The following is a 24,182-nucleotide window of genomic DNA, read 5'->3' on the forward strand; positions in this document are numbered from 1 at the left end:
CCCTTCATCTCACTCTAGCCGGAAGAATTAACGTTGTTAAGATGAATATCCTTCCTAAACTTCTTTTTTTATTTCAAAACATTCCAATATATATCAATAAATCATTTTTTAAGCAATTAGATTCAACAATAACTTCATTCATTTGGAACTCAAAACACCCACGTATCCGAAGAGCAACCCTACAAAGACCTCAGGCAGAAGGTGGCATGGCTCTACCTAATTTTCAGTTTTATTACTGGGCAGCAAACATACAAGCCATAAAAACCTGGACACAAATAAATGAACATACACAGGCCTGGTCCGCAATAGAAATAAAATCCTGTAGTACTTCTTTATACTCCCTGCTCTGCTCTCCAATAAATGCAAGTTATCGCAAATATACTAATAACCCAATTGTGCTTTACTCACTTAGAATATGGAACCAAATCAGAAAGCATTTTAAGATGGAAAATCTTTTATCGGTGGCACCTCTGCAAGAAAACCACCTCTTTCAACCCTCACAAACATATCCAGTTTTTAATACCTGGAAAAGTTTTGGAATTAAAATGCTCAGAGATCCTTATATAGACAACATATTTGCATCTTTTGAACAATTACGTTCAAAATTCAACCTCCCAGCTACACATTTCTTTCACTATCTTCAAATTAGAAATTTTGTTAAACAGAAATTGCCCGATTTTCCCCACCTCGCACCCTCCACAATGCTGGAAAAAATACTGCTCAATGCCGAGGAATTAAACACCATTTCCGCATTATATAAAATCTTATTAGAGTCCCTACCTTTCAAAGATCCAAGAGGACATTGGGAAGAAGATCTCTTAATCAATATATCAGAAAAGGAGTGGAAGGTAGCAAAGCAGAGAATTCACTCGAGCTCCATATGCGCAAAGCATAGAATTATTCAACTAAACATTATGTATCGAGCTCATCTGTCTCGCTTAAAACTGTCCAAAATGTTTCTAGGGCAAGATCCAACCTGCGAACGCTGCAACCAAGCTCCTGCCTCACTGGGTCACATGTTCTGGGTCTGCACCAAATTAACATCATTTTGGACAAAAAAGTGCGGGCGGCACGGTGGCGCAGTGGGTAGCGCTGCTGCCTCGCAGTTGGGAGACCTGGGGACCTGGGTTCGTTTCCCGGGTCCTCCCTGCGTGGAGTTTGCATGTTCTCCCCGTGTCTGCGTGGGTTTCCTCTGGGCGCTCCGGTTTCCTCCCACAGTCCAAAGACATGCAGGTTAGGTGGATTGGTGATTCTAAATTGGCCCTAGTGTGTGCTTGGTGTGTGGGTGTGTTTGTGTGTGTCCTGTGATGGGCTGGCACCCTGCCTGGGATTGGTTCCTGCCTTGTGCCCTGTGTTGGCTGGGATTGGCTCCAGCAGACCCCTGTGACCCTGTGTTCGGATTCAGCGGGTTGGAAAATGGATGGATGGATGGAATTTTAAGTGCCTTTCAGACAGCCTTGGGATCACAGTCCCTCCTAACCCACTAACAGCTGTGTTTGGTGTTCTCCCAGACGGACTTGAAGTGGAGAAGGACAAGCAAACGGTGATTGCATTCACTACACTTTTGGCAAGCAGACTAATTCTGTTAAATTAGAAGAATTCTAACTCTCCTCTGATAAGTCAGTGGGAAACCGATGTTTTATATTGTTTGAAATTGGAAAAAATCAAATTCTCAGTTAGAGGATCTGTACAAAATTTTTTCAAAACCTGGCAGGATCTGATCAATATTATTTTAGAATTAGAGAAATAACTGTTACCACATTTAATTCCCTTCTCCATCTCTTATTTACATATATATTTATTTTTCCATTTCCTTTGCTTATTGTTGTCTTATTAAAAAGCCCTAAGCAATTCTCCTTTAGCTAAGCTCTCCTTCTCAGGGGTGGGGTTTGATTTGTCTTTAATTTGTTTGGTTATAAATTGATCTGTTTGTATGGAATGATTACAATAAAAATTAATTAAAAAAAAAAAAAAAAACTGGAATTTGGTAATCAATTAACTATCCATCCATCCATCCTCTTCCGCTGATCCGTGATTGGGTCGTGGGGGCAGCATCTTGAGCAGAGATGCCCAGACTTCCCTCTCCCTGGCCACTTCTTCTAGCTCTTCCGGGAGAATCCCAATGCGTTCCCAGGCCAGCCAAGAGACATAGTCCCTCCAGTGTGTCCTGGGTCTTTCCCGGGGCCTCCTCCTGGTTAGACGTGCCTGGAACACCTCACCAGGGAGGCGTCCAGGAGGCATCCTGATCAGATGCCCGAGCCACCTCATCTGACTCCTCTCGATGCGGAGGAGCAGCAGCTCTACTCTGAGTCCCTCCCGGATGACTGAGCTTCTCACCCTATCTTTAAGGGAATGCCCAGACACTCTGCGGAGGAAACTCATTTCAGCCACTTGTATTCGCGATCTCGTTCTTTCGGTCACTACCCATAGCTCATGACCATAGGTGAGGGTAGGAACATAGATTGACTGGTAAATTGAGAGCTTTGCCTTGCGGCTCAGCTCCTTTTTCACCACAACAGACCGATGCAGAGCCCGCATCACTGCAGATGTCGCACCAATCCGCCTGCTGATCTCACGCTCCATTCTTCCCTCACTCATGAACAAGATCCTGAGATACTTGAACTTCTCCACTTGGGGCAGAATCTCGCTCCCAACCCTGAGAGGGCATTCCACCCTTTTTTTGCTGAGGACCATGGTCTCGGATTTGGAGGTGCTGACTCTCATTCCAGCCACTTCACATTCAGCTGCGAAACCGATCCAGAGAGAGCTGAAGATCATGGCCTGATGAAGCAAACAGGACAACATCATCTGCAAAGAGCAGTGACCCAATCCTGAGTCCACCAAACCGGACCCCCTCAATGCCCTGGCTGCGCCTAGAAATTCTGTCCATAAAAGTTATGAACAGAATTGGTGACAAAGGGCAACCCTGGTGGAGTCCAACTCTCACTGGAAATGGGTTGGACTTACTGCCAGCAATGCGGACCAAGCTCTGCCACCGATCGTACAGGGACCGAATAGCCCTTATCAGGGGGTCCGGTACCCCATACTCTCAGAGTACCCCCCATAGGATTCCCCAAGGGACACAGTTGAACGCCTTTTCCAAGTCCACAAAACACATGTAGACTGGTTGGGCAAACTCCCATACACCCTCCAGATTCCAGCTAAGGGTGTAGAGCTGGTCCACTGTTCCACGACCAGGACGAAAACCACACTGTTCCTCCTGAATCCAAGGTTCGACTATCCGACGGACCCTCCTCTCCAGGACCCCCGAATAGACTTTTCCACGGAGGCTGTGGAGTGTGATCCCTCTGTAGTTGGAACACTCCCTCCAGTCCCAGTTCTTAAAGAGGGGACCACCACTCCAGTCTGCCAATCCAGAGGCACTGTCCCTGATGTCCATGCGATGTTGCAGAGGCGCGTCAACCAAGACAGTCCTACAATATCCAGAGCCTTGAGGAACTCCGGGCGTATCTCATCCACCCCCGGGGCCATGCCACCAAGGAGTTTTTTGACCACTTCGGTGACCTCAGTCCCAAAGATGGGAGGCTCTGTTTCATCATTGGAAGGCATGTTAGTGGGATTGAGGAGGTCTTCGAAGTATTCCCCCCACCGACCCACAACATCCTGAATCGACGTCAGCAGTGCATCATCCCCACCATATACAGTGTTGACACTGCACTGCTTCCCGACCACAAAGTCGATCATCGAACTGAGGCCTAGGGTGTCCTGGTGCCAAGTGCACATAACACCCCTATGCTTGAACATGGTGATCGCTATGGACAATCCATGACGAGCACAGAAATCCAATAGCAAAACATCGCTCGGGTTCAGATCGGGGGGGGGGGGGGGCATTCCTCTCAATCACACCCTTCCAGGTCTCACTGTCATTGCCTACATGAGCATTGAAGTCTCCCAGCAGAACTAGGGAGTCCCTAGAAGGTATGCCCTCTAGCACCCCCTCCAGGCACTCCAAAAAGGGTGGGTACTCCAAACTGCTGTTCGGCGCATACACGCAAACAACAGTTAGGACCCATCCCCCCACCCGAAGGCCGAGGGAGGCTACCCTCTTGTCCACCGGGATAAACCCCAATGATCAGGCTCCAAGTTGGGGGCAATAAGTATGCCCACACCCACTCGGCGCCTCTCACCGGGGGCAACTCCAGAGTGGTAGAGAGTCCAGCCCCTCTCAAGGAGATTGGTTCCAGAGTCCAAGCTGTGTGTCAAGGTGATTCCAACTATATCTAGCCGGAACCTCTCAACCTCACGCACTAGCTCAGGCTCCTTCCCCTTCAGAGAGGTAACATTCCACATCCCAAGAGCCAGCTTCTGTAGCCGAGGATCACACTGCCAAGGTTTCCGCCTTCGGCCACCACCCAACTCACACTGCACCCGACCTCCTTGGCCCCTCCCATAGGTGGTGAGCCCATGGGAAGGGGGTCCCACGTTACCTCTTCGGGCTGTGCCCGGCCGAGCCCCATGGGTGCAGGCCCAGCCACCAGGCGCTCGCCATCGAGCCCCACCTCCAGGCCTGGCTCCAGAGGGGGGCCCCGGTGACCCGCATCAGGGCAAGGGAAAACGTCGTCCAAAGTTTTGATTCATCATTGAAGGTTTGTTGAACCGCTCTTTGTCAATTAACTATTACATAATAATATACTGTAGTTAATCCAATGTTGCCTTGAACGCATTAGATGAATAAGTCTGATTGATTTTTTCCTTTGTTATTCATATGTTCTATATAATGTCAGAGTATCATTGCTACTGAAACAGACTACTTTAATTACAATGAAAAGTATGTGTGCATTGTATTTAATATTCCTCGATTAATTGTTTTGATATACTTTTTCCATAGTCTAAGAGAGACAGATGAAGGCAGTAATGTATAGATCCTTAACAACCTCCATGGCAGTTAATGAATACACCCAAATGCATAACCTCTGCAAATCTCAGGATGCCATGATGATGTTAATATCAAGTATGATGTAATCAGATGTACCTAATTAATCTCTTTTTAATATAATTACAGTATATAGAAGCCTATTAGACTTCACTTCACAAGGATCAGAGAAGGTAAGGTGCTCATTGGATTTAATTTATTTAATCATTCTCCCATCCTGCTTATTCCAGTACAGAGTTCTTAGTGCTTTTAATTACATTAATGTGTGTTAAAGGAAATTCTTGTATTTCAAAAGCAAACTCTTAAATTTATAGTAAATTGCTCATGTTTGTAGTTCATTTTAATTTAACACTAACTAACTAAACTTGTGCTATTTATATATTCTTTAAAAATCCAGGAATTCATTCATTTTCTGAAAGTGTTTATTTAAATGTCAGGGTTGAATGGAGCCAGAGTTTATTCTATCAACATTAAGAGGAAAAAAGGAATCAGTCCTGGATGGGACTTCACTCTAAGAAAAAAAATACTTCATTTTAAAGAGGAAATGTATTATTGGATGTAATATGCACGAAAACTTTCATTTAACCCACTGTACTTTAAACAGGCAGCAAAGAGGTGTAGTGACTAATTCAGCTGTTTCTGAACTCCTGAGTCCTCACTTTGAATTCAGTGTTCAGTTGCTGCCCAAGTAGACTTTGAACATTCTTCCTGTGTTTGTGTGGATTTTTCTCTAAAAACACATTTTGTATGTGGCAACTCAAAATTAGCCTCATTCAAGTGAATAAATTGTGTGATGGTCTGATATGCCATGCTGAGTTTGTTCCTCCTTTGTGTATTTTATCTCAAATGTTCCTTGAATAAAGGTGTCAGCCAAATAATAACAATTACGATAACAATGATGATGTTGGTGGGATTGCATGAGGTCCCTGCAACACTGAATTGGATTAATCATATTTGAAATGACTGTTAAAAGAAATTTCTATAGTTCTTCTCTTTACAATATTGTTTTATTGCTTTTAGGGGTATTAGGCATATTTTGGAAAATAGTTTTAGTCCTAGGCGGCACGTGGTGCAGTGGGTAGCGCTGCTGCCTCGGAGTTTGGAGACCCGGGTTCGCTTCCGGTTTGCATGTTGTCTGCGTGGGTTTCCTCTGGGTGCTCCGGTTTCCTCCCACAGTCCAAAGACATGCAGGCTAGGTGCATTGTTGATTCTAAATTGTCCCTACTGTGTGTTTGGTGTGTGGGTGAGTGTGTGTGTGTGCCCTGCGGTGGGCTGGCGCCCTGCCTGAGGTTTGTTTCCTGCCTTGCGCCCTGTGTTGGCTGGGATTGGCTCCAGCAGACCCCCGTGACCCTTTAGTTAGGATATAGCAGGTTGGATAATGGATGGATAAGTACTTTCTATATCACAAAATTTAGTTTCTGATGGAGCATTAAAGACATCCCATTAAATATATACTTTTTTACTCCATTTGTTTTCCTACAGTAATGCCAGACCTGACAGTATGAATACTTTAGGACCCCCACAGCCTACTGATGAGGTGTCTGTTCCAGGTACCAGTAACCAAACCAAGCCCATCCTGAAGATTTCACTTGTTGTACTTCTATATATTATAACCAACTATATAAATGGAATTCTCATTGCAGTTTTTTTTAAACACCATATATTTCATGAGAACTCTCGGTACATTTTGTTTATCCACCTGGTGTTTAATGATGTATTGGAAATCAGTGTTACAATCATCATGCACATCTCACTTGAGACTGTCCATATTATGCCAGTGCCTCTCTGCTACTTTTTAATGACAATTGCAATTACTACAACCTACAACACTCCTCTGAATCTGGCCCTGATGGCTCTCGAACGCTACATTGCTATCTGCAAACCACTGCATCACCCAAACATCTGCACAGTGCGCAGAATGTACATCACTCTCAACATAATGTGGCTGATCAGTTTTCTTTCTCCAGCATCAGATGTTATAATTGTCATTAATGTAGAGTCTGTGAACTTCTTCAATGCTAAAATCATATGCGACAATGACAGTTTTCTTCGGACTTATTCTCAGTCTGTTAAAAGGAATTACATGAGCATTACATATTTTGCAGTAGCTTGGTTCACAATGGCTTACACATACATTCATATTGTCATTGCAGCACGATCAGCCAGTCGCTCTGAGAAATCTTCTGCTAAGAAGGCCTACAATACAGTACTGATGCATGCCATCCAGCTCACTCTGAGTTCACTCATGTTCATCGTTCCCCTAGTCAATAATCTTTGGCTGTACTTTCAAAGACAAGATCCAGAAGATATACAATATTTCACATATATATTAATAATTTTGTTTCCACGTCTTTTGAGTCCCCTCATTTATGGGGTAAGGGAGGAAAACTTCAAAAAATATCTCAAAGTCTATGTGAAGGTTTGTGCTTTTGTAAAAGGAGACCCATCTAGCTAAAGAACTAAAGAGAAAAATGCAATTATAGACAGAATCTGGTAAAGAATATAATATAATTTATTATAGAATAGAACAGAATATAAGGTAGAATAGAATAGAATAGAATGTTATAATGCAGCAAAAATTCACTCCTTAAACCAAAAATGAAATGGCTTTTCTTAGCAATATCAAACTGAAAGATGCATAAATCATCAGAAAAATATCCCTTAAGATTAATGTGATTCATTTCAATGAATACAGCAGATATGTAGTAATAACATAAAATATGCAAGATTACAGACAAAATCTTTCTAAAAAACAGTGATAATGATTTTCATTTTCCCCTTTTTGTTTAGTTAAAGTTTCTGAGCTTCCTGTAACTGAGTATCAGAAAAAGAGTGGGTTTATTCTAGGGTATGTAGCCTGAAATGCTATCAAATAATTTGTTTTAAGCATATGTCCCTTTCTACAGTATTTCAGATGTTGATGGCCTCAATAAATGTGAAGTTTTTCCTTTCCTCCCCAGTCAGACTATTTCTAATAGATGAAATATTTTTACCATCCATTTGATCAGCCCATTCTGAGTACAGTCATTTGCCTTGCAGGTCAGACAGTTGTTTAAATAGGCATTAGCAGGAAATCTATAGGCAGGTAAATAATATGACTGACATAATGACTGAAAATTTGAACTACAAACTGAAAAGTCAATCTTCTGATCTGTCTGCATTTCTCTGCTTTTAAATGCTATACACTGTTGTATACTCTTGTACATTGCTTTGCCTTCAATATACTGTGGTATGCTGTGCAACAAGCTAAATATTGTCTGATTGCAGCCCAATATTCTCATTGGTTTGTCAGTGGGGAAAAAAACACAAGCAGCAATAATAAGTCCAATGTACTTTAACAAATGGAAAATAAATGTTTACATAAATGTTACCATCTTGTACCTGTCTATGATTGAAACATCCATTTACCCAGTTACTGAACATTCTTTATCCAGATTCAGGCTTACATAGAAAGGACAACATTGGCAGCAAAGCTTGAAACATCCATCCATCCATTATCCAACCCGCTATATCCTAACTACAGGGTCACGGGGGTCTGCTGGAGCCAATCCCAGCCAACATAGGGCGCTAGCCCAACACAGAAGCTTGAAACAGTATTGTGTAAATTTGTCATTAGATTTTTTCTTTTTTTTTAATCAGCACATACATTTTAACATTAGAACAACTGTCATGAGAACAGGTCACTCAGCCCAACAAGCTTTTCTATCCTATTCACCTATATTGTCTAAAATAATAAAATCATGATTTTAAAGGTCTCTAAAATTCTACTGTCCAGCACACTAATTGGTAATTTATTCCATGTGTCCATATTTCTTTGCATAAAGAAAAACTTTCTATGTGAAATCTGCAAATAATGTTTTCAATTGTGACCTATGTAATTCTTGCATAATTTATTTAAAGTAATCGTTTGGATACAATGTACTAATTCCTTTTATATTTTTAAGCACTTTGATGATGTTACCTATTAACATCCGTTTCTTTAAGGGTTCAGTTCCTGCAATCTCATCTCAAAGGCTCATGTCTTAGTCCTGGAATCAGCCTAGTTGTTTTTCTATTGTTTTTTTCTAGAGCTCCTACATATGTTCTTTTGACAATATGGAGACCAAAACTAAATACAACACAACAGGTGAGGCTTCTTCAGTGCAGTATATTTAATAAATGTTTAACCTCACTTGACATTGTATATAAATAGCACCCTGCTTTCTTAATGTTTTCTGTATACTGTCTAAATATTGACAAGGCCACTATGACTTCTGGGTCCTCTTCATAAAACATAATTTCAAATTTCAGACTTCCCATTAGGGTGGCACGGTGGCGCTGCTGCCTCGCAGTTAGGAGACCCGGGTTCGCTTCCTGGGTCCTCCCTGCGTGGAGTTTGCATGTTCTCCCAGTGTCTGCGTGGGTTTCCTCCGGGCGCTCCGGTTTCCTCCCACAGTCCAAAGACATGCAGGTTAGGTGGATTGGCGATTCTAAATTGGCCCTAGTGTGTTTGTGTGTGTCCTGCGGTGGGTTGGCACCCTGCCCAGGATTGTTTCCTGCCTTGTGCCCTGTGTTGGCTGGGATTGGCTCCAGCAGACCCCCGTGACCCTGTGTTCAGATTCAGTGGGTTAGAAAATGGATGGATGGATGGATGGACTTCCCATTGTTATTTCAGATCTAACATATGTACTTCCTATGTGTAATATTTTTGATCTACATACATTCAGTCTCATTGGCCACAAATCTGGCCAAACTTTTATGAAATCCTTTGCTTTTATTTGTAACAATTTAACTGATCCTACCTTATTTGCTCTTCCACTTTGTTTGGTATCATCTGCAGACTTATCCAGCTTGTTGTATTAATTCCTATCCAGATCATTTATGTATAGTGGCATGCAAAGGTTTCAGCACCCTTGCTTAAGATGTCTCTTACTGTAGATAGTAATCAGAAAATGAACTGAAAACCAAAAGTCATCTAGTTAAAGATGACACATTTCTTTTCAGCATTATATTCAAGATTAGTGTATTGTTTTTGTTTTTTACAGTGAAAAAATGAAAGGAGCACCATGCAAAAGTTTGGGCACCCCAAGATATTTGAAATCTCCAATACCTTTTACCAAGGTCTCAAACCATAGCTCATTAGGGCTATGGATTGTTCACAGTCATCATTAGGAAACTCCAGGGATTGCAAAGCTGTATAAATTCTCTAACTCCTCAAATCTTGTCCCAACAATTAGCAGCCATGGGCTCCTCTAAGCAATTGCCTAGCACTCTGAAAAATAAAATAATTGATGCTCACACAGCAGAAGAAGGCTACAAGCAGATAGCAAAACATTGTCAGGTTGCTGTCTCCTCAGTTCATAATGTTATTAAGAAATAGCAGTTAACAAGAATGGTGGAGGTCAAGTTGAGGTCTGGAATACCAAGAAAACTCTCTGAAATAACTGCTCATTGGATTGCTAGAAAAGCAAAAGCACACCACTGTTTCACTGCAAAAGACCTTCAAGGAAGATTTAGTAGACTTTGGAGTGGTGGTACACTGTTCTATTGTGCAATGACACCTGACCTTCATGGTAGAGTCAGCAGAAGAAAACCATTCCTGCATCGTAACCACAAAATTCAACACCTGAAGTTTGCAAATGAACATCTAAACAAGCTGGATGAATCTTGGAAACAAGTCCTGTAGACTAATGAAGTCAAAATACACATACAATAAACATAATGTATGTTTGGATGAAAAAGGGTTCTGAATTGCAGGAAAAGAACACCTCTCCAACTATTAAGCATTGGAGTGGATCAATCATGTCTTGGGGTTGTGTTGCAGCCCGTGGTGCAGGGAACATGTCATTGGTAGAGAGAAGAATGGATACAAATAAATACCAGTAAATTCTGGAAGCAAACATCACACCATCTGTAAAAACTATGTTAAAAAAAGAATGTGTCCCACAACAAGATAATGATATGAAACACACCTCAAACTCTACAATGGAATATCTCAAGAGGTGCAAGCCGACGGGTTTGCCATGGCCCTCACAGTGCCCCAAGCTAAATATAATTGAAAATCTTTGGATAGATCTCAAAAGATCAGTGCATGCAAGATGGCTCAACAATCTTGTAGAATTAGAAGCCTTTTGCAAGGACGAATGGGCTAAAATACTCCAAAATAAGAACTAAAAGATTCTTAGCTGGCTATAAAAATGTTTACTAGCTGTGATACTTGCCAAAGGGAGAGTTACTAAGTACTGACCATATCGGGTGCCCATACTTTTTCTTCAGGTCCTTTCCATTTTTTTGGTATTTTGTACCTGTGAATGATGGAAATGTAATCTTGCTTAAAATATTAAAGAAATGTGTCATCATTATGCCTTTTTGTGATCAGTCATCTTCTGCTGACTTAACTATTCACAGCAAAAGACATTTTAAGCAAGGCTGCCCAAATCTTTGCATGCCACTCTATATTAGAAATTGCAGTGGCTCTACCACTGACCCCTGTGGGGCAGTCACTAATAATAATAATAATTCTTTGCATTTATATAGCGCTTTTCTCACTGCTCAAAGCGCTCAGCAATTGCAGGTTAAGGGCCTTGCTTAAGGGCCCAACAGAGCAGAGTCCCTTTTGGCATTTACGGGATTCGAACCGGCAACCTTCCGATTGCCAGTTTAGATCCCTAGTCTTAATATTATGCAATACTGATAAGATTCTTTGCACCATAACTCTTTACTTCCAGTGTTTTACACCCTGACCTCCCAATTCTTTTAGTCTTATGCCCATCCTTTCATGTGAGACCTCATCAAATGCCTTTGGAAAATAAGAGAAATAATATGTGTGCAATTGTATAGGGGATTCTTTACGCTTTTCAGTGTAACTGTCAGGTTCTAGGCCTTTAGCCTAAGTTTGGTCAAGCTGAACAGGAGTACAGTGTGTACTGGAACAAGAAGTGAGATTTCAGAGTCTTGCCTAGGTAGACTGTTTATATCCTTCAAGCATGGGGTAGTTAACTTTGAGCTGCCGTTTTTTTAAAAATTAACACTTTTAAAAGAGCCTTGTCTCTCTCCCTTAGAAAAGAAATTCTTCCCTTTGTATATGATAAAAACACATAACCTGCTGATAAGATAAGAAGCCACTTAGGAATGTTCATCAGCTTCGTGTTTTTGCAAATGGACTGTATGAGGATTTAACCAATGCAGGTTGTATGATTCTATGTATCACTTTATATTAGTCTCTCTGTCTAACTGCTACTTGCAGGCTAGGTGTTTAGACTGTTTATTCCCTGTCTAACTGCTGTCCCTTAAAGGCACAAGGGGATGCCTTTGTGAAGCCCTCTATTGGTGGCAAATTGGGTTGAAACAAGGATTTGAATATAAAGATAGTCCCAGTCAGCAAGCATCCTGCAATAGAGTTCCCTATGGTGAAACACATGGGGTACAGGGTGAACAGTGAGACAGGTAAGAGGCATAGGCCTAGGCAACCCATCTGACCCAAAAGTGTCTCGCCACCCAGTGGTCGACAAACAGTGTCATAAGTGATCTAACAACACAATAAAACAAGATGTCAAGGAAAGCTCTGAAAACTAGTATTCAAGACCACTAGTGCAAAATGATGGTTTGATTATAAAAATTATAAACACAAAAATTAACTTTTAAAAACATTTTCTTATACTGTATATAAATAGCAGTACATGGACATCTTTTCTATAGGAGCTGAGGGCTGGGGGTTGCATTGTATTCATTGGGGTGGCATTGTGTTTGTTGGGTGCCTAGGCCAAGCTGAACCAACTTTGCTGGACTTACGAAGAAATTGGATTTGCAAACACATTCTTGGAACAGAACTCCTTCATATGTAGGGAACTCAATTTACTTCCTTTTGAATGCAATCTGGCACTAACAACATGTATAAGGGGCATGATTGGATTTCAATAAAACGTGAAGTTCTTCATTGACAAGAAATACAATACAATTTATTTTTGTATAGCCCAAAATCACACAAGAAGTACCACAATGGGCTTTAACAAGCCCTGCCTCTTGACAGCCCCCCAGCCTTGACTCTCTAAGAAGACAAGGAAAAACTCCCAAAAAAAACCTTGTAGGGAAAAATGGAAGAAACCTTGGGAAAATCAGTTCAAAGAGAGACCCCTTTCCAGGTAGGTTGGGCGTGCAGTGGGTGTCAAAAGAAGGAGGCCAATGCAATACAATACAATACACAGAACAGAACAAATCCTCAATACAGTATAAAAATAAAAATTTTAGAAGTACGGAGCAGAATTTAGATAGATAGATAGATAGATAGATAGATAGATAGATAGATAGATAGATAGATAGATAGATAGATAGATAGATAGATAGATAGATAGATAGATAGATACTTTATTAATCCCAAGGGAAAATTCACAATTCACATTTAACAGTAGATGATATCACATAATAAGATTTGGATATGTTTAGAGTCCTGGAGACCTCATCCATCAAGCTGCCTCCCCCATTTGGCCATTCCACGGCTAAAACAGCGTTGGGCAAGCCAATCCAATTAAAGGACCCGTCTTTCCCACAATTCCTGCAATCCTCCATGACTTTACCTTAGGCAGGCAAAACAACTTGGCAGGTGGGCCATGGCACCAAGTGCCACATTTGAGTACCAAGAAGAGAAACAGAATAGGTGAGGGATAGTATCCAATTATAACGATCATGTTACTTATGTTTTAGTGCTAATGACTAAGAACAGAGATGCAACCTGTACAGTTAATCAGCAGCTCTAGTCAGGATATGCTAAACTGAAGTAGTGAGTCTTCAGCCGGAATTTAAAAGCTGAAACTGAAGGGGCATCTCTTATAGTAGCAGGCAGACCATTCCACAGTTTAGGGGCCCTGTAACTAAAAGCTCGATCTCCCACTGTTATTTTATTAATCCTTGGAATCATAAGCAGACCGGCATCTTGAGATCTTAATGTGCGCTCTGGTTTGTAAGTCATGATAAGTTCAGACAAGTAAGCCGGACCTTGGCCATTTAATGCTTTATATGTTAAAAGGAGGATTTTGAAATCTGCCCTAAACTTAACTGGGAGCCAGTGAAAGGATTTAAGAACTGGAGCTATGTGTTTATATTTTCATATTCTTGTAATTATTCTTTCAGCAGTATTTTGGATTAACTGGAGGCTATATAAAGAACAGTTTGAACATCCAGTGAACACCACATTGCAGCAGTCAATCCTACTAGAAATAAATGCATGAATTAATTTCTCAGATTCCTGTTTATTAGAAAGCTCCTTAATTTCCCAACATTTCTAAGACGGAAGAAACATGATTTGGACAACTTTGTAATATGTGCTTTAAATGACATGCTAGAGTCAAAGATAACTCCTACATTGCGGGCTGATTCAGTAAATTTAATGGTGATTTCAACTCAGTTAAATGATGACAAAATATTGTTGTGATCAGCGTCATTCCCTCCAACAATTAACATCTCTGTTTTATCTGTGTTTAAAGACAAGTAGTTCTCATCCATCCACTCCTTTAATTCACTAACACAACTAATTAAAGACAACATTGGAGAAACTTAATTTGATCTAAATGAAAGGTATAACTGGGTGTCATCTGTATACAAGTGAAAATTAACATTATATTTCCTAATGATAGATCCCAGTGGAAGCATGTAAAATGAAAACAGTAAAGGCCCCTGTACTGAGCCCTATGAGACACCATATCTCACTTCTGTGTATAATGATGGAGTACTTTAACAAATAAATTGTAATGTACATTTCTGTACATATTGGAATCGATTTGATAAATAAGAACTAAACCAAGCGAGCACAGTGCCTGTTAGCCCAACATCATTTTCTAGCCTGTGCAGTAGAATAGAATGGTCAATGGTCTAATGCTGCACTTAAGTCTAACAACATAATTACAGTTTCCTTCATCAGAGGATATCACAATGTCGTTTACAACCCGTGTTAGTGCCGTTTCTGTACTATGACCAGTGTGGAAACCAGACTGGAATTACTCAAATAAATTGTAATACGTAAGGTGTGAATGAAGCTGATTGACAACTACATTTTCTAGTATTTCAGAGAGAAAGGGTAAATTTGAAATAAACCTATAATTATTAAGTATGTGTGGGTCTAGGTCTGACTTTTTAAGTAATGGTTTAATGACTGACACTTTTAGTGCATCAGGTACTGTACCATGCAATAATGAATTTTTGATAATGTTTAGAATAGGCGCTGCATGAACATCCATTGCACTTTTTACTCTATGAAGTAAATCTATGAAGTGAATCTATGAAGCTGACTCTCGCAGTGCGCTTTATATATTGTCACACTTGGGTCACAAACTTGCACATATACACTCATAAGATTCTAGAGACAAAAACTTTATTCATACACTTGAAACAAACATAAGTTTCTTTCAGGACTGAACTGGGTTCCGTGTGTACCTTGAGGGCACAGCTCCGTCTCTCAATTAAAAGAATAGAAAATCTTCCTCTTCTTAGGTACGCACCTCGAGAGCAGGAGTCCAAAAAGGAGCAGAGGGGCTGTGGGAAGAGAGACAAGGCAGTGAGACCAAAGGACAGCTGCAGTACAGGTTTTTAAATGGTTGAAGCGCCACACAAGATGCAGATTACGTAGCATGGCAGCAGCAACAAGCCTGCAGCTGATCTAGCAAAGAGGAGGTAAAAAACTATTTATTTCCCATTGAATCACCATTTAAGAGGGGACTTCGGAGGAGTGACCATGTCTCCTTGGGGGTGTGTTCAGCCTGTTCACAATATCTTTAGCCTCCCTCATGCTTCTCACAATCGCACTCTGTCTTATGTTACGTCACCAAAGCCGAACTGACTAATCAGATTGCTCTGAGGGACTGGACATCCAGACCTATTTTATTATATAGTTGATAGATTATTTTGGGAAGTAGGACTCTTTTTCGGATTGGACTATAATGCTTTATTTAGCAATCTCAACCTCAAATATTTCATAGTGGATTATTAATTTGTTTTTTTTTGCCATTTATACTCAGTCTTCTGGCACTCTCTTTTAAGTTCCCAGACTTCTTGAGTTTTATGATAGTATAACAGGTGGAATTAAATTTTGAAACACATTTTTTAGGAGCACCCTTTTTAGGGCATGTTTACATATTGTGTCTTACAATCTATATATATAATTCACTATGCCGCTGCCAGAGCAAGCAAGACACCCATGAAAGCACGCAGAGCAAGCAAGACACACATGAAAGCATGCAGGAAGGAGCCATGCCCACCAACTCTAAGACCATTGGATACGATGAAAACTCACAGAGCCACGCCCACCAACTCGGATGCAGCAACTCACAAAACACGATGTCATTGGATACGACGTCAACTCGCCAAGCCACTGCCACCAACTCGGACGCAGCAACTCACAACACAGGGTGTCATTCACATTCGTCTCTGCTAGACTCCACATGCACCTCTGAGCCGCGTTGACTTTTCATTATTCTTTTCGGTTATGACGCGCGCACCACCATCGCAAACTGTTTTACACGCCATGGTCTTAGAGTTGGTGGGCGGGTCTACGTGAGTTGCTCCTGCGAGCGTGCACATGACCAGGCGGTGTGCATGCTTTGAGAACGAGGGTGGATGCGGCAGGACCATGTAAGAAGAGGCATGTTTGTCGCGGATGTGAATCGCTGAATGAGCGTGCGACGGCGGTCCTCCAATTGTCAGTCACAGACAATTGTATGTTTCCCTCTCCAGAGTTACATCTTTTCATTCACTTACATTTGTATCCTCAAACCCACCCCATTAGGACAACTGTGTCTTTCAGGAAGTGTTCACTCATCAATACATAATTATGCGGCGTAGTGGGTTGGCTAGACGCAAAAACTCACCAATCACCATGTTAGTCGAGTTCGTCTCTGCTACGGTCCACATGCACCTCAGAGCCGCGTTGACTTTTCATTATTCCTTTCGGTTACGACGCACGACCACGTCCTCCATTGCAAACTGTTTTACACGCTGCATAAAGCGATTCACTTCTTCTTAGATGGTCCTGCAGGAACACGGAAAACGTTTGTCCACATGCACCTCAGAGCCACGTTGGCTTTTCATTATTCCTTTCGGTTACAACACACGACCACATCCTCCATCGTTTTACATGCTGCATATAGCGATTCGAATCCGCGACAAACATGCTTCTTCTTAGATGGTCCTGCAGGAAGACGGAAAATGTTTGTCTACAAAATACTCCTTATTCCCCGGCCTGCGTCCACCCTCGCTCTCCAGGCATTCACATTGCCTGCTCATGTGCCCGGACGCAATAACTCACCAAACGACGGAACCCCGCCCACCAACTCTAACCCTCCTCCCACGTGATAGGGGACGCACCTCAGAGCCCTGCCCGCCAACTCTAACCGTCCTCCCACGTACACCCTCGCTCTCGAGGCACAGCTTACTCATATCCCCGCCCCCAACAGCTCACCAAACACATACTCGCTTTGGTCTGTGATACGGTCCACATCCAGCTGTGAGCCAAGTTGACTGTTCATTTGCCTACCATGGCCACCGCTTCAAATGTATTTCATGGAAACAACACTTCTTTCAGTGTTATACAAATTCCTGCTTCAGGTAACTGTTTGTTTCTATCAGTCGGGTTTTTCTGGAAAAATGTCATCGACGAAACTGTTGCTCTCGAACTTCGCAACATAGCTGTTAGCTTTGTTTGCCAACATTGGGATAACTTCAGCAACGTGGTGTCCGTTGTTGTTAGTCACAGAAGCATTGTTATACAGTCTGCTCAACAATACGCTGAGTACATGAATACTTCAGGAGTCTATGGTGGCGAGGCAGAAATTGTGGCAATGTCCCAAATGCTTCCAGCTACTATCAGCATTTCCTTCCAAGAACGTCCTCATGCCTCTCCTCGAGTTTACAATCTGGCCCAACGTCTCTCCATATCCCTGCTCTTTAGCGGTACTTTGGATGATGGGCATTACGAGGTTCTCATGCCTCTCAATTTAAACACACACTCCCCTGAACAAACACATTCCACACAGGACTTTCAGTGCACCTTTTGTTCCAAAAGCTTCCGAGTGCAGAGATATCTGAACGCACATTTAAAAAAACACAACACTAAACCAATGATGCAATGAGAACATTGCCAGCAATGCTTCAAAACAACTCGCACTTTCAAGAAAATATCTCAAAGCACATTTAAACACACACTCCACTGAACAAACGCATTCCAAACAGATCTTTCAATGCACCATTTGTTCCAAAACGTTCCAAGTGCAGAGATATCTCAACAAGCATTTAAAAACACACCACTGAATGAATTATACAATGTGAACATTGCCAGCAATGCTTCGAAACAACTCGTGCCTTCAAGAAGCACTTACAAACTCATTCCGATTCCTTTCAGTGTCAACAATGCACTAAATCGTTCACAACATCGTTTCTTTTCAACAAACATACGAAAACACATTCCAACATGCACAGTCATCGCATTCAGTTTTCCGCAGCTTTTCAAGAGAATTACGCCATTCCCGTCCAAGAACATAACATTGGCCTACCTACCGCACTATGTACTTTTTGCAATGCTCTTCATTGGCCAGCACAGGTCAACACATCCGGACATTACACTAAGTGTTGTTATACCGGCAAGGTGTCTTTGCCACCGCTATCCAAACCTACTCTTTTATTACAAGACCTCTTGACTGGCAAGAACCCACTGTCCCGAAATTACTGTGATCATATCAGGGAATACAACTCTGCTTTAGCTTTCGTGTCAATGGGCGCACACATCGCTCAACCATCTGGACACGGACCGTATGCTTTCCGAATCCACGGTCAAATTTATCACCAGGTCTCTCCTTTATATACCAATCCTGACACGTCACCACGATACGGTCAGCTATATATCTTCGATTCTGCTGAGGCTACCACTCAACGTTTGCAAAAGGAATGTAATAGCGGTTGCAGTGACATTCTGTTGCTTCAACTAGACAAGATGATACGTCAGGTTAATCCCTTTGCAAAGTCTTACATGCAAATGCATGACATTATCACTCACAGTAACCCTGTTGCTGCAGTACGAATGGTGTTCATGGAAAATCCAAGTCTGGATATGAGAAGGCATAACGCCCCGTCCTGTCAAACTGATGTTGCTGCGATCTTTGTAGGTGAAGATGGGGAAGCTCCTGCACAACGCGAAATTTGCATATACCCAAGGGGAGATGCTTGCAAGCGTATCTCTGTTCTCAATATGAACTGTGACCCCATGGTTTATCCACTGCTGTTCCCTTACGGAGATCCAGGCTGGCACATACAATTGACCCATGTGGAGGAAAAGCGAACCACGAAAAGAACACGAGTCACACAGCTCCAATTTTATGCTTTCAGGCATGCCATAAGATCTTCATTTAGCATCTTGCATTCCAGTGGCAAACTCTTCCAGCAATACATCGTCGACGCATATGTCAGAACAGAAGACGCGCATTTACATTACCTACGGTCCCTGCAACAAGATTTGTATGTAGAACAATACAGGGGACTTATGGATGCTGTCACTGCAAAAGCACAAGACCATAACCTCCGCCCTGGACAATTGATCATTCTTCCCTTTCAAGGCAGTCCAAGGTACATGCAACAGAACTACCAAGACGCAATGGCAATTGTCCGCAAATGTGGAAAGCCTGACTTATTCTTAACCTTCACCTGCAATCATGCTTGGCCGGAAATCTATAACGCCATTTCCCATCACGAGCAAACAGAACACAGACCTGACATCGTTGCTCACGTCTTTCATATCAAACTGCAACATTTTGTAACATATATTCTGGAAAACAATATTTTCGGCAATGTTCTCGCTTATATCTTCATCATTGAATTCCAAAAACGAGGATTGCCTCATTGCCATGTTACTTACACTTGAGTCACAACCCAAAACAACCAAGGATGATACAGACAAATATGTCTGCGCTGAGCTTCCAAATCCTGAAATACACCCTTGACTTTTCCAAATTGTCACTAAATGCATGGTGCATGGTCCGTGTGGCACGCTCAATGCCAAATCACCTTTCATGAAAGACGGCACGTATACCAAAAATTTCCCAAAAGACTTCAATGTGGAGACTCAAGAAAATACACAAGGATACCCCATATACCACTGAAGACAGGGGAGAACTGCCATTGTTGGCAAATACGATATCGACAACTGTTAGATAGTTCCTTACAATCCCTGGCTTTCTCAGAAATTCAATGCTCATATTAACGTTGAAGTTTGCTCGTCCATTCAATGTATTAAGTATCTTTATAAGTATGTCTACAAAGAACACAACGCTGCATTCATTGCACTTCACAGGGAGCCAGCCGATGGTGTTTTCCAACATGACGAAATACAGACTTTCCTTGACGGTAGGTATGTTGGTGCTCCTGAGGCTATGTGGCGTTTGAATGAGTACAGTCTTTCAGAAAAATCTCACTTGATTACACAATTACCAGTTCATTTGCCGGAACAACAAATCATCTTCTTTCATGAGGATCACGAGGAACAAGCGCTACAAAGACAAGCCAACAAAAACACTATGCTCTTAGCATGGTTTGAACTCAACAAAACAGATCCTGAAGCTGTGGAGTTACATTACAGTGATGTTCTCCAACATTACACATTTCAAAAATCCTCTGGAAAATGGAAAAAGAGAATCAGAGGAGGCACAAAAGTGATCGGTAGAATGCCTGTTGTTGCCATTAACGACACCGAACGTTATTACCTCAGACTTCTCCTTACCCGTTCCATGGACGTCACAAGTTTCCACCATCTACAAACAGTCAACAGCATCGAATGTGACACTTTCAAAGAAGCTTGCCAACAATTAGGTCTTCTTAAAGATGACAAGATATGGCATGATACTCTTTCAGAGGCATCCCAGATACGAATGCCACGATTCTTGCGAGAAATGTTCGTTTTCATTTGTGTCTTTGGCGAACCACACAACGTTCCACACCTTTGGGACATGCATAAACTCTCCCTTTCTGAGGACTTTCTCACAAAATATTCCACAACCACCGCTTGCATGTATGCTCTCGCTGACATTAATGACATGCTACAACCACATGGCCTCAACCTGCACAAATTACACCTACCCCCCACTGACATTCCTCCACTGTGTCATTCATCTCCCACCTTCGACGCTCAGGCTGAACACTCACACAGTATAGAACACTACGACAAACTCAACACAGAACAGAAACACGCTGTTGATACTGTTTTACACGCTGCATATAGCAATTCCCATCCCCGATGCTTCTTCTTAGATGGTCCTGCAGGAACAGAGAAAACCTTTGTGTACAAAACCCTGATTCATACCATCAGAGCTAGGAGAGACATTCCAACAACCTTAGCATCTACAGGAATAGCTGCAACATTATTACCGGGTGGACGAACTGCCCATTCTGTTTTTAAAATACCGTTGAAGCTGAATACTACTTCCACATGCAGCATCAAACCTACCTCGCCACACGCTCAACATCTTTTGCAATCCAAATTGATAATATGGGACGAGGCGCCAATGACACATGCATACGCATTCCAGGCAGTTGACAGGTTATTACGTGACCTCACGGGTGACACGCAGCCATTTGGAGGCAAAACAATATTATTGGATGGAGATTTCTGACAAATACTCCCCGTCATTATACGTGGCTCCCACGCGCTTACTGTCACCAGTTGCATTAACAAGCAACCTTTGTGGCGTCACATGCATGTTCTTACACTGACAACAAATATGAGAGCTCTTCCTGAAGAACAACATTTCACACAACGGCTTCTCAATGTTGGAGACGGGAAAAACGGAACACCTGTGACATTGCCTTCACATTGTTTTCCTTTAATTTCTGATCCCGTTCAACAACTGTATGGCGACATCGACTTCTCAACTGTCACTCTGGAACAACTCAGCACGCGAGCTATATTAAGCATCACCAATGAAGACTCGCTACACCGTAATGAACAAGTGCTGAAACTTATCCCTAACGACGAGGTGACTTTCACAAGCGTGGACTCCATCGTCACAGACAATCTTGCGGATCAACTTCCATTCCCCGAAGAATTTCTTAATAGTCTTACTCCCACTGGCATGCCTCCGCATAAACTCAAAATTAAAATTGGATCCGTCATCATGCTTCTCAGAAACCTCCTGCCTGCAAAAGGTCTTTGTAATGGTACTAGACTGTCTGTTACCAGAATTCACCGCAATGTACTGGAGTGTAAAACTATCACAGCTGCTACCTTACAAACTGTCCTTATTCCCCAGATATCCTTGACCCCGTCAGATGCAAATTTGCCTTTCACTTTTACACAAAGACAATTTCCTATTAGATTGGCCTTTGCGATGACAATTAATAAGGCACAGGGCCAAACTTTCAAAAAGATATGCCTCTATCTGCCAAAACCAGTTTTCAGTCACGGACAATTGTATGTTGCTCTCTCTAGAATTCCATCTTTTCAATCACTTACTGTTGTATCCTCAAACCCACCCCTTTTAGACAACTGTGTCTCTCCAGAAGTGTTCAGTCATCAATAAATGTGTTGTATGTTTCTCTCTCCAGAGTTCCATCTTTTCATTCACTTACTGTTGTATCCTCAAACCCACCCCTTTTAGACAACTGTGTCTTTCCGGAAGTGTTCAGCCATCAATAAATAATTTGGCGGCGTATGCTACGCCGCAGGTTCGCTAGTATTTACAAATGATCTTGTCTTCCTAATATAGAGACAAAAAGCTTTTTTAGCAGCAAAATCACATGTGTGCTTTGCTAAAGGACAGAAAATAGAGAAAAAATGATGAAAAGGATGAGAGTAAAAGTCACAGTTTAAAACAACAAAAGTTGAAGTTGAAGAAACAGCCTAACAATCTATAACCAAGAAAGTATTTTTAAAAAGAACTTACTTAACAAAGGTTTGTGGTTCATCTGAAATCTTAAATAAGGGAGAGACACCAGTGCTGATCTTTAACTTGTCATGTAGACAATGTCACACACCAAGTTCCACAGGCAACTAATAAACAATAACAACAAAATGATGGCATCAATGAATTCCTAAAATGATACTGAAAAAAAAAATTCAAGACTAGTAACTCTTTTCTTATCTACTAAGAACCTAGCATCAAAATCATTGTTAATTACACAACTATTCATTCATAAATTCTTAAATACTGTGAGGTATCCAGAATTTCAAATGAAGGAGGGCAGCTCATTCCACCAGCTTTGAGCTATACATGGAAAGAGTCTGGATTGAGATTTGATGCCACGTAGAGATGGCATCACCAGGTTCCATTCACCAGAAAACCTGACTGGGCAAAAAGGAGCATAATACCTTATATGAGTGCCATCATATACATAAATGCTGACCCACTGACTTCACTGTAGACAAGCATGAAGGATTGAACTTAATGTGTGCTGCAACAGGAAGCCACTACAGTGAATTTAAATGATGATTAAAACATGCCCTGCATTTGCCACTATAGTAGCTTAATAAAATGCATTTGCTCCTACCAGTAAACAGTTGCAGTAGTTTACATTTGACCAGACCAACACCTGAAACCAAAGCTATGGTTCATGCTCTGTCAGATATGGCCTGATCTTGAGGGTATTGTTAAGAATGAATAAGAAAGAGCTGCATTGTGGTCAGTGAAGAAAAGCTGGTCTTTGGTCCTCACCCCAGGGTTGCATATTGACTTGGTAGGTGTTACTGATAATAAGCCAAGCTTTGCAGAGATAGGATATAGAATAGAATAGAATAGGAATATATATTACTAAACGAAGTATAGTGTATATATGCACGGATGGCAGACGCACCGAAGGGCACGTGCACTGCACCCCAGAGTCAAACCCAGCGGCTTCCCAGAGTCAGTAGGTGGCGCCCAAACAACACAACACAACCTGTAAACTAAACTTCACGTCACAATACAACCGCTGCCCGAACGCGAACACCACCGCATATACAACCTTCGTTTTGTGATGTTTGTATATATGCAATGAAGAAGCACCGAATGCGCTCCTGAGTCAAACCCAGCGGCTTCCCAGAGTCAGTAGGTGGCGCCCAAACAACACAACACGACCTGTAAACTAAACTTGAGGTAAAGTGTGCACACCAGGTTGTATATATGCACAGATGCCAGAAGCCACAAGCAAGCCGTACACACTACCACCTCTGCCCAAAAGCGATCGCCCACACCACCGCATATACCACCTTCATTTAGTAATGTACCCCTCCAAGCCTGGGTCCACCGCCATTGTCACTTCAGCATGTGAATCCGCCGCCGCCAGCAAACGACTTCTAGCTAACGAC

General features: G+C 41.9%; 2 protein-coding genes across 2 annotated transcripts in view; both read left to right on the plus strand.

Annotated features, from left to right (window-relative positions):
* The window catches only part of LOC127529442 (odorant receptor 131-2-like), a 442,990-nt gene that overhangs the window by 276,715 nt on the left and 142,093 nt on the right, over window positions 1-24,182 (plus strand). The window lies entirely within an intron of this gene.
* LOC127529331 (odorant receptor 131-2-like) lies at window positions 6,636-7,349 on the plus strand. Its single transcript, XM_051932464.1, has one exon. It carries the CDS (start codon window positions 6,636-6,638, stop codon window positions 7,347-7,349), a length of 714 nt encoding a protein of 237 aa, XP_051788424.1.

This window comes from Erpetoichthys calabaricus, chromosome 10 (assembly GCF_900747795.2).
Source record: "Erpetoichthys calabaricus chromosome 10, fErpCal1.3, whole genome shotgun sequence".
Classification (NCBI taxonomy): Eukaryota; Metazoa; Chordata; class Cladistia; order Polypteriformes; family Polypteridae; genus Erpetoichthys; species Erpetoichthys calabaricus.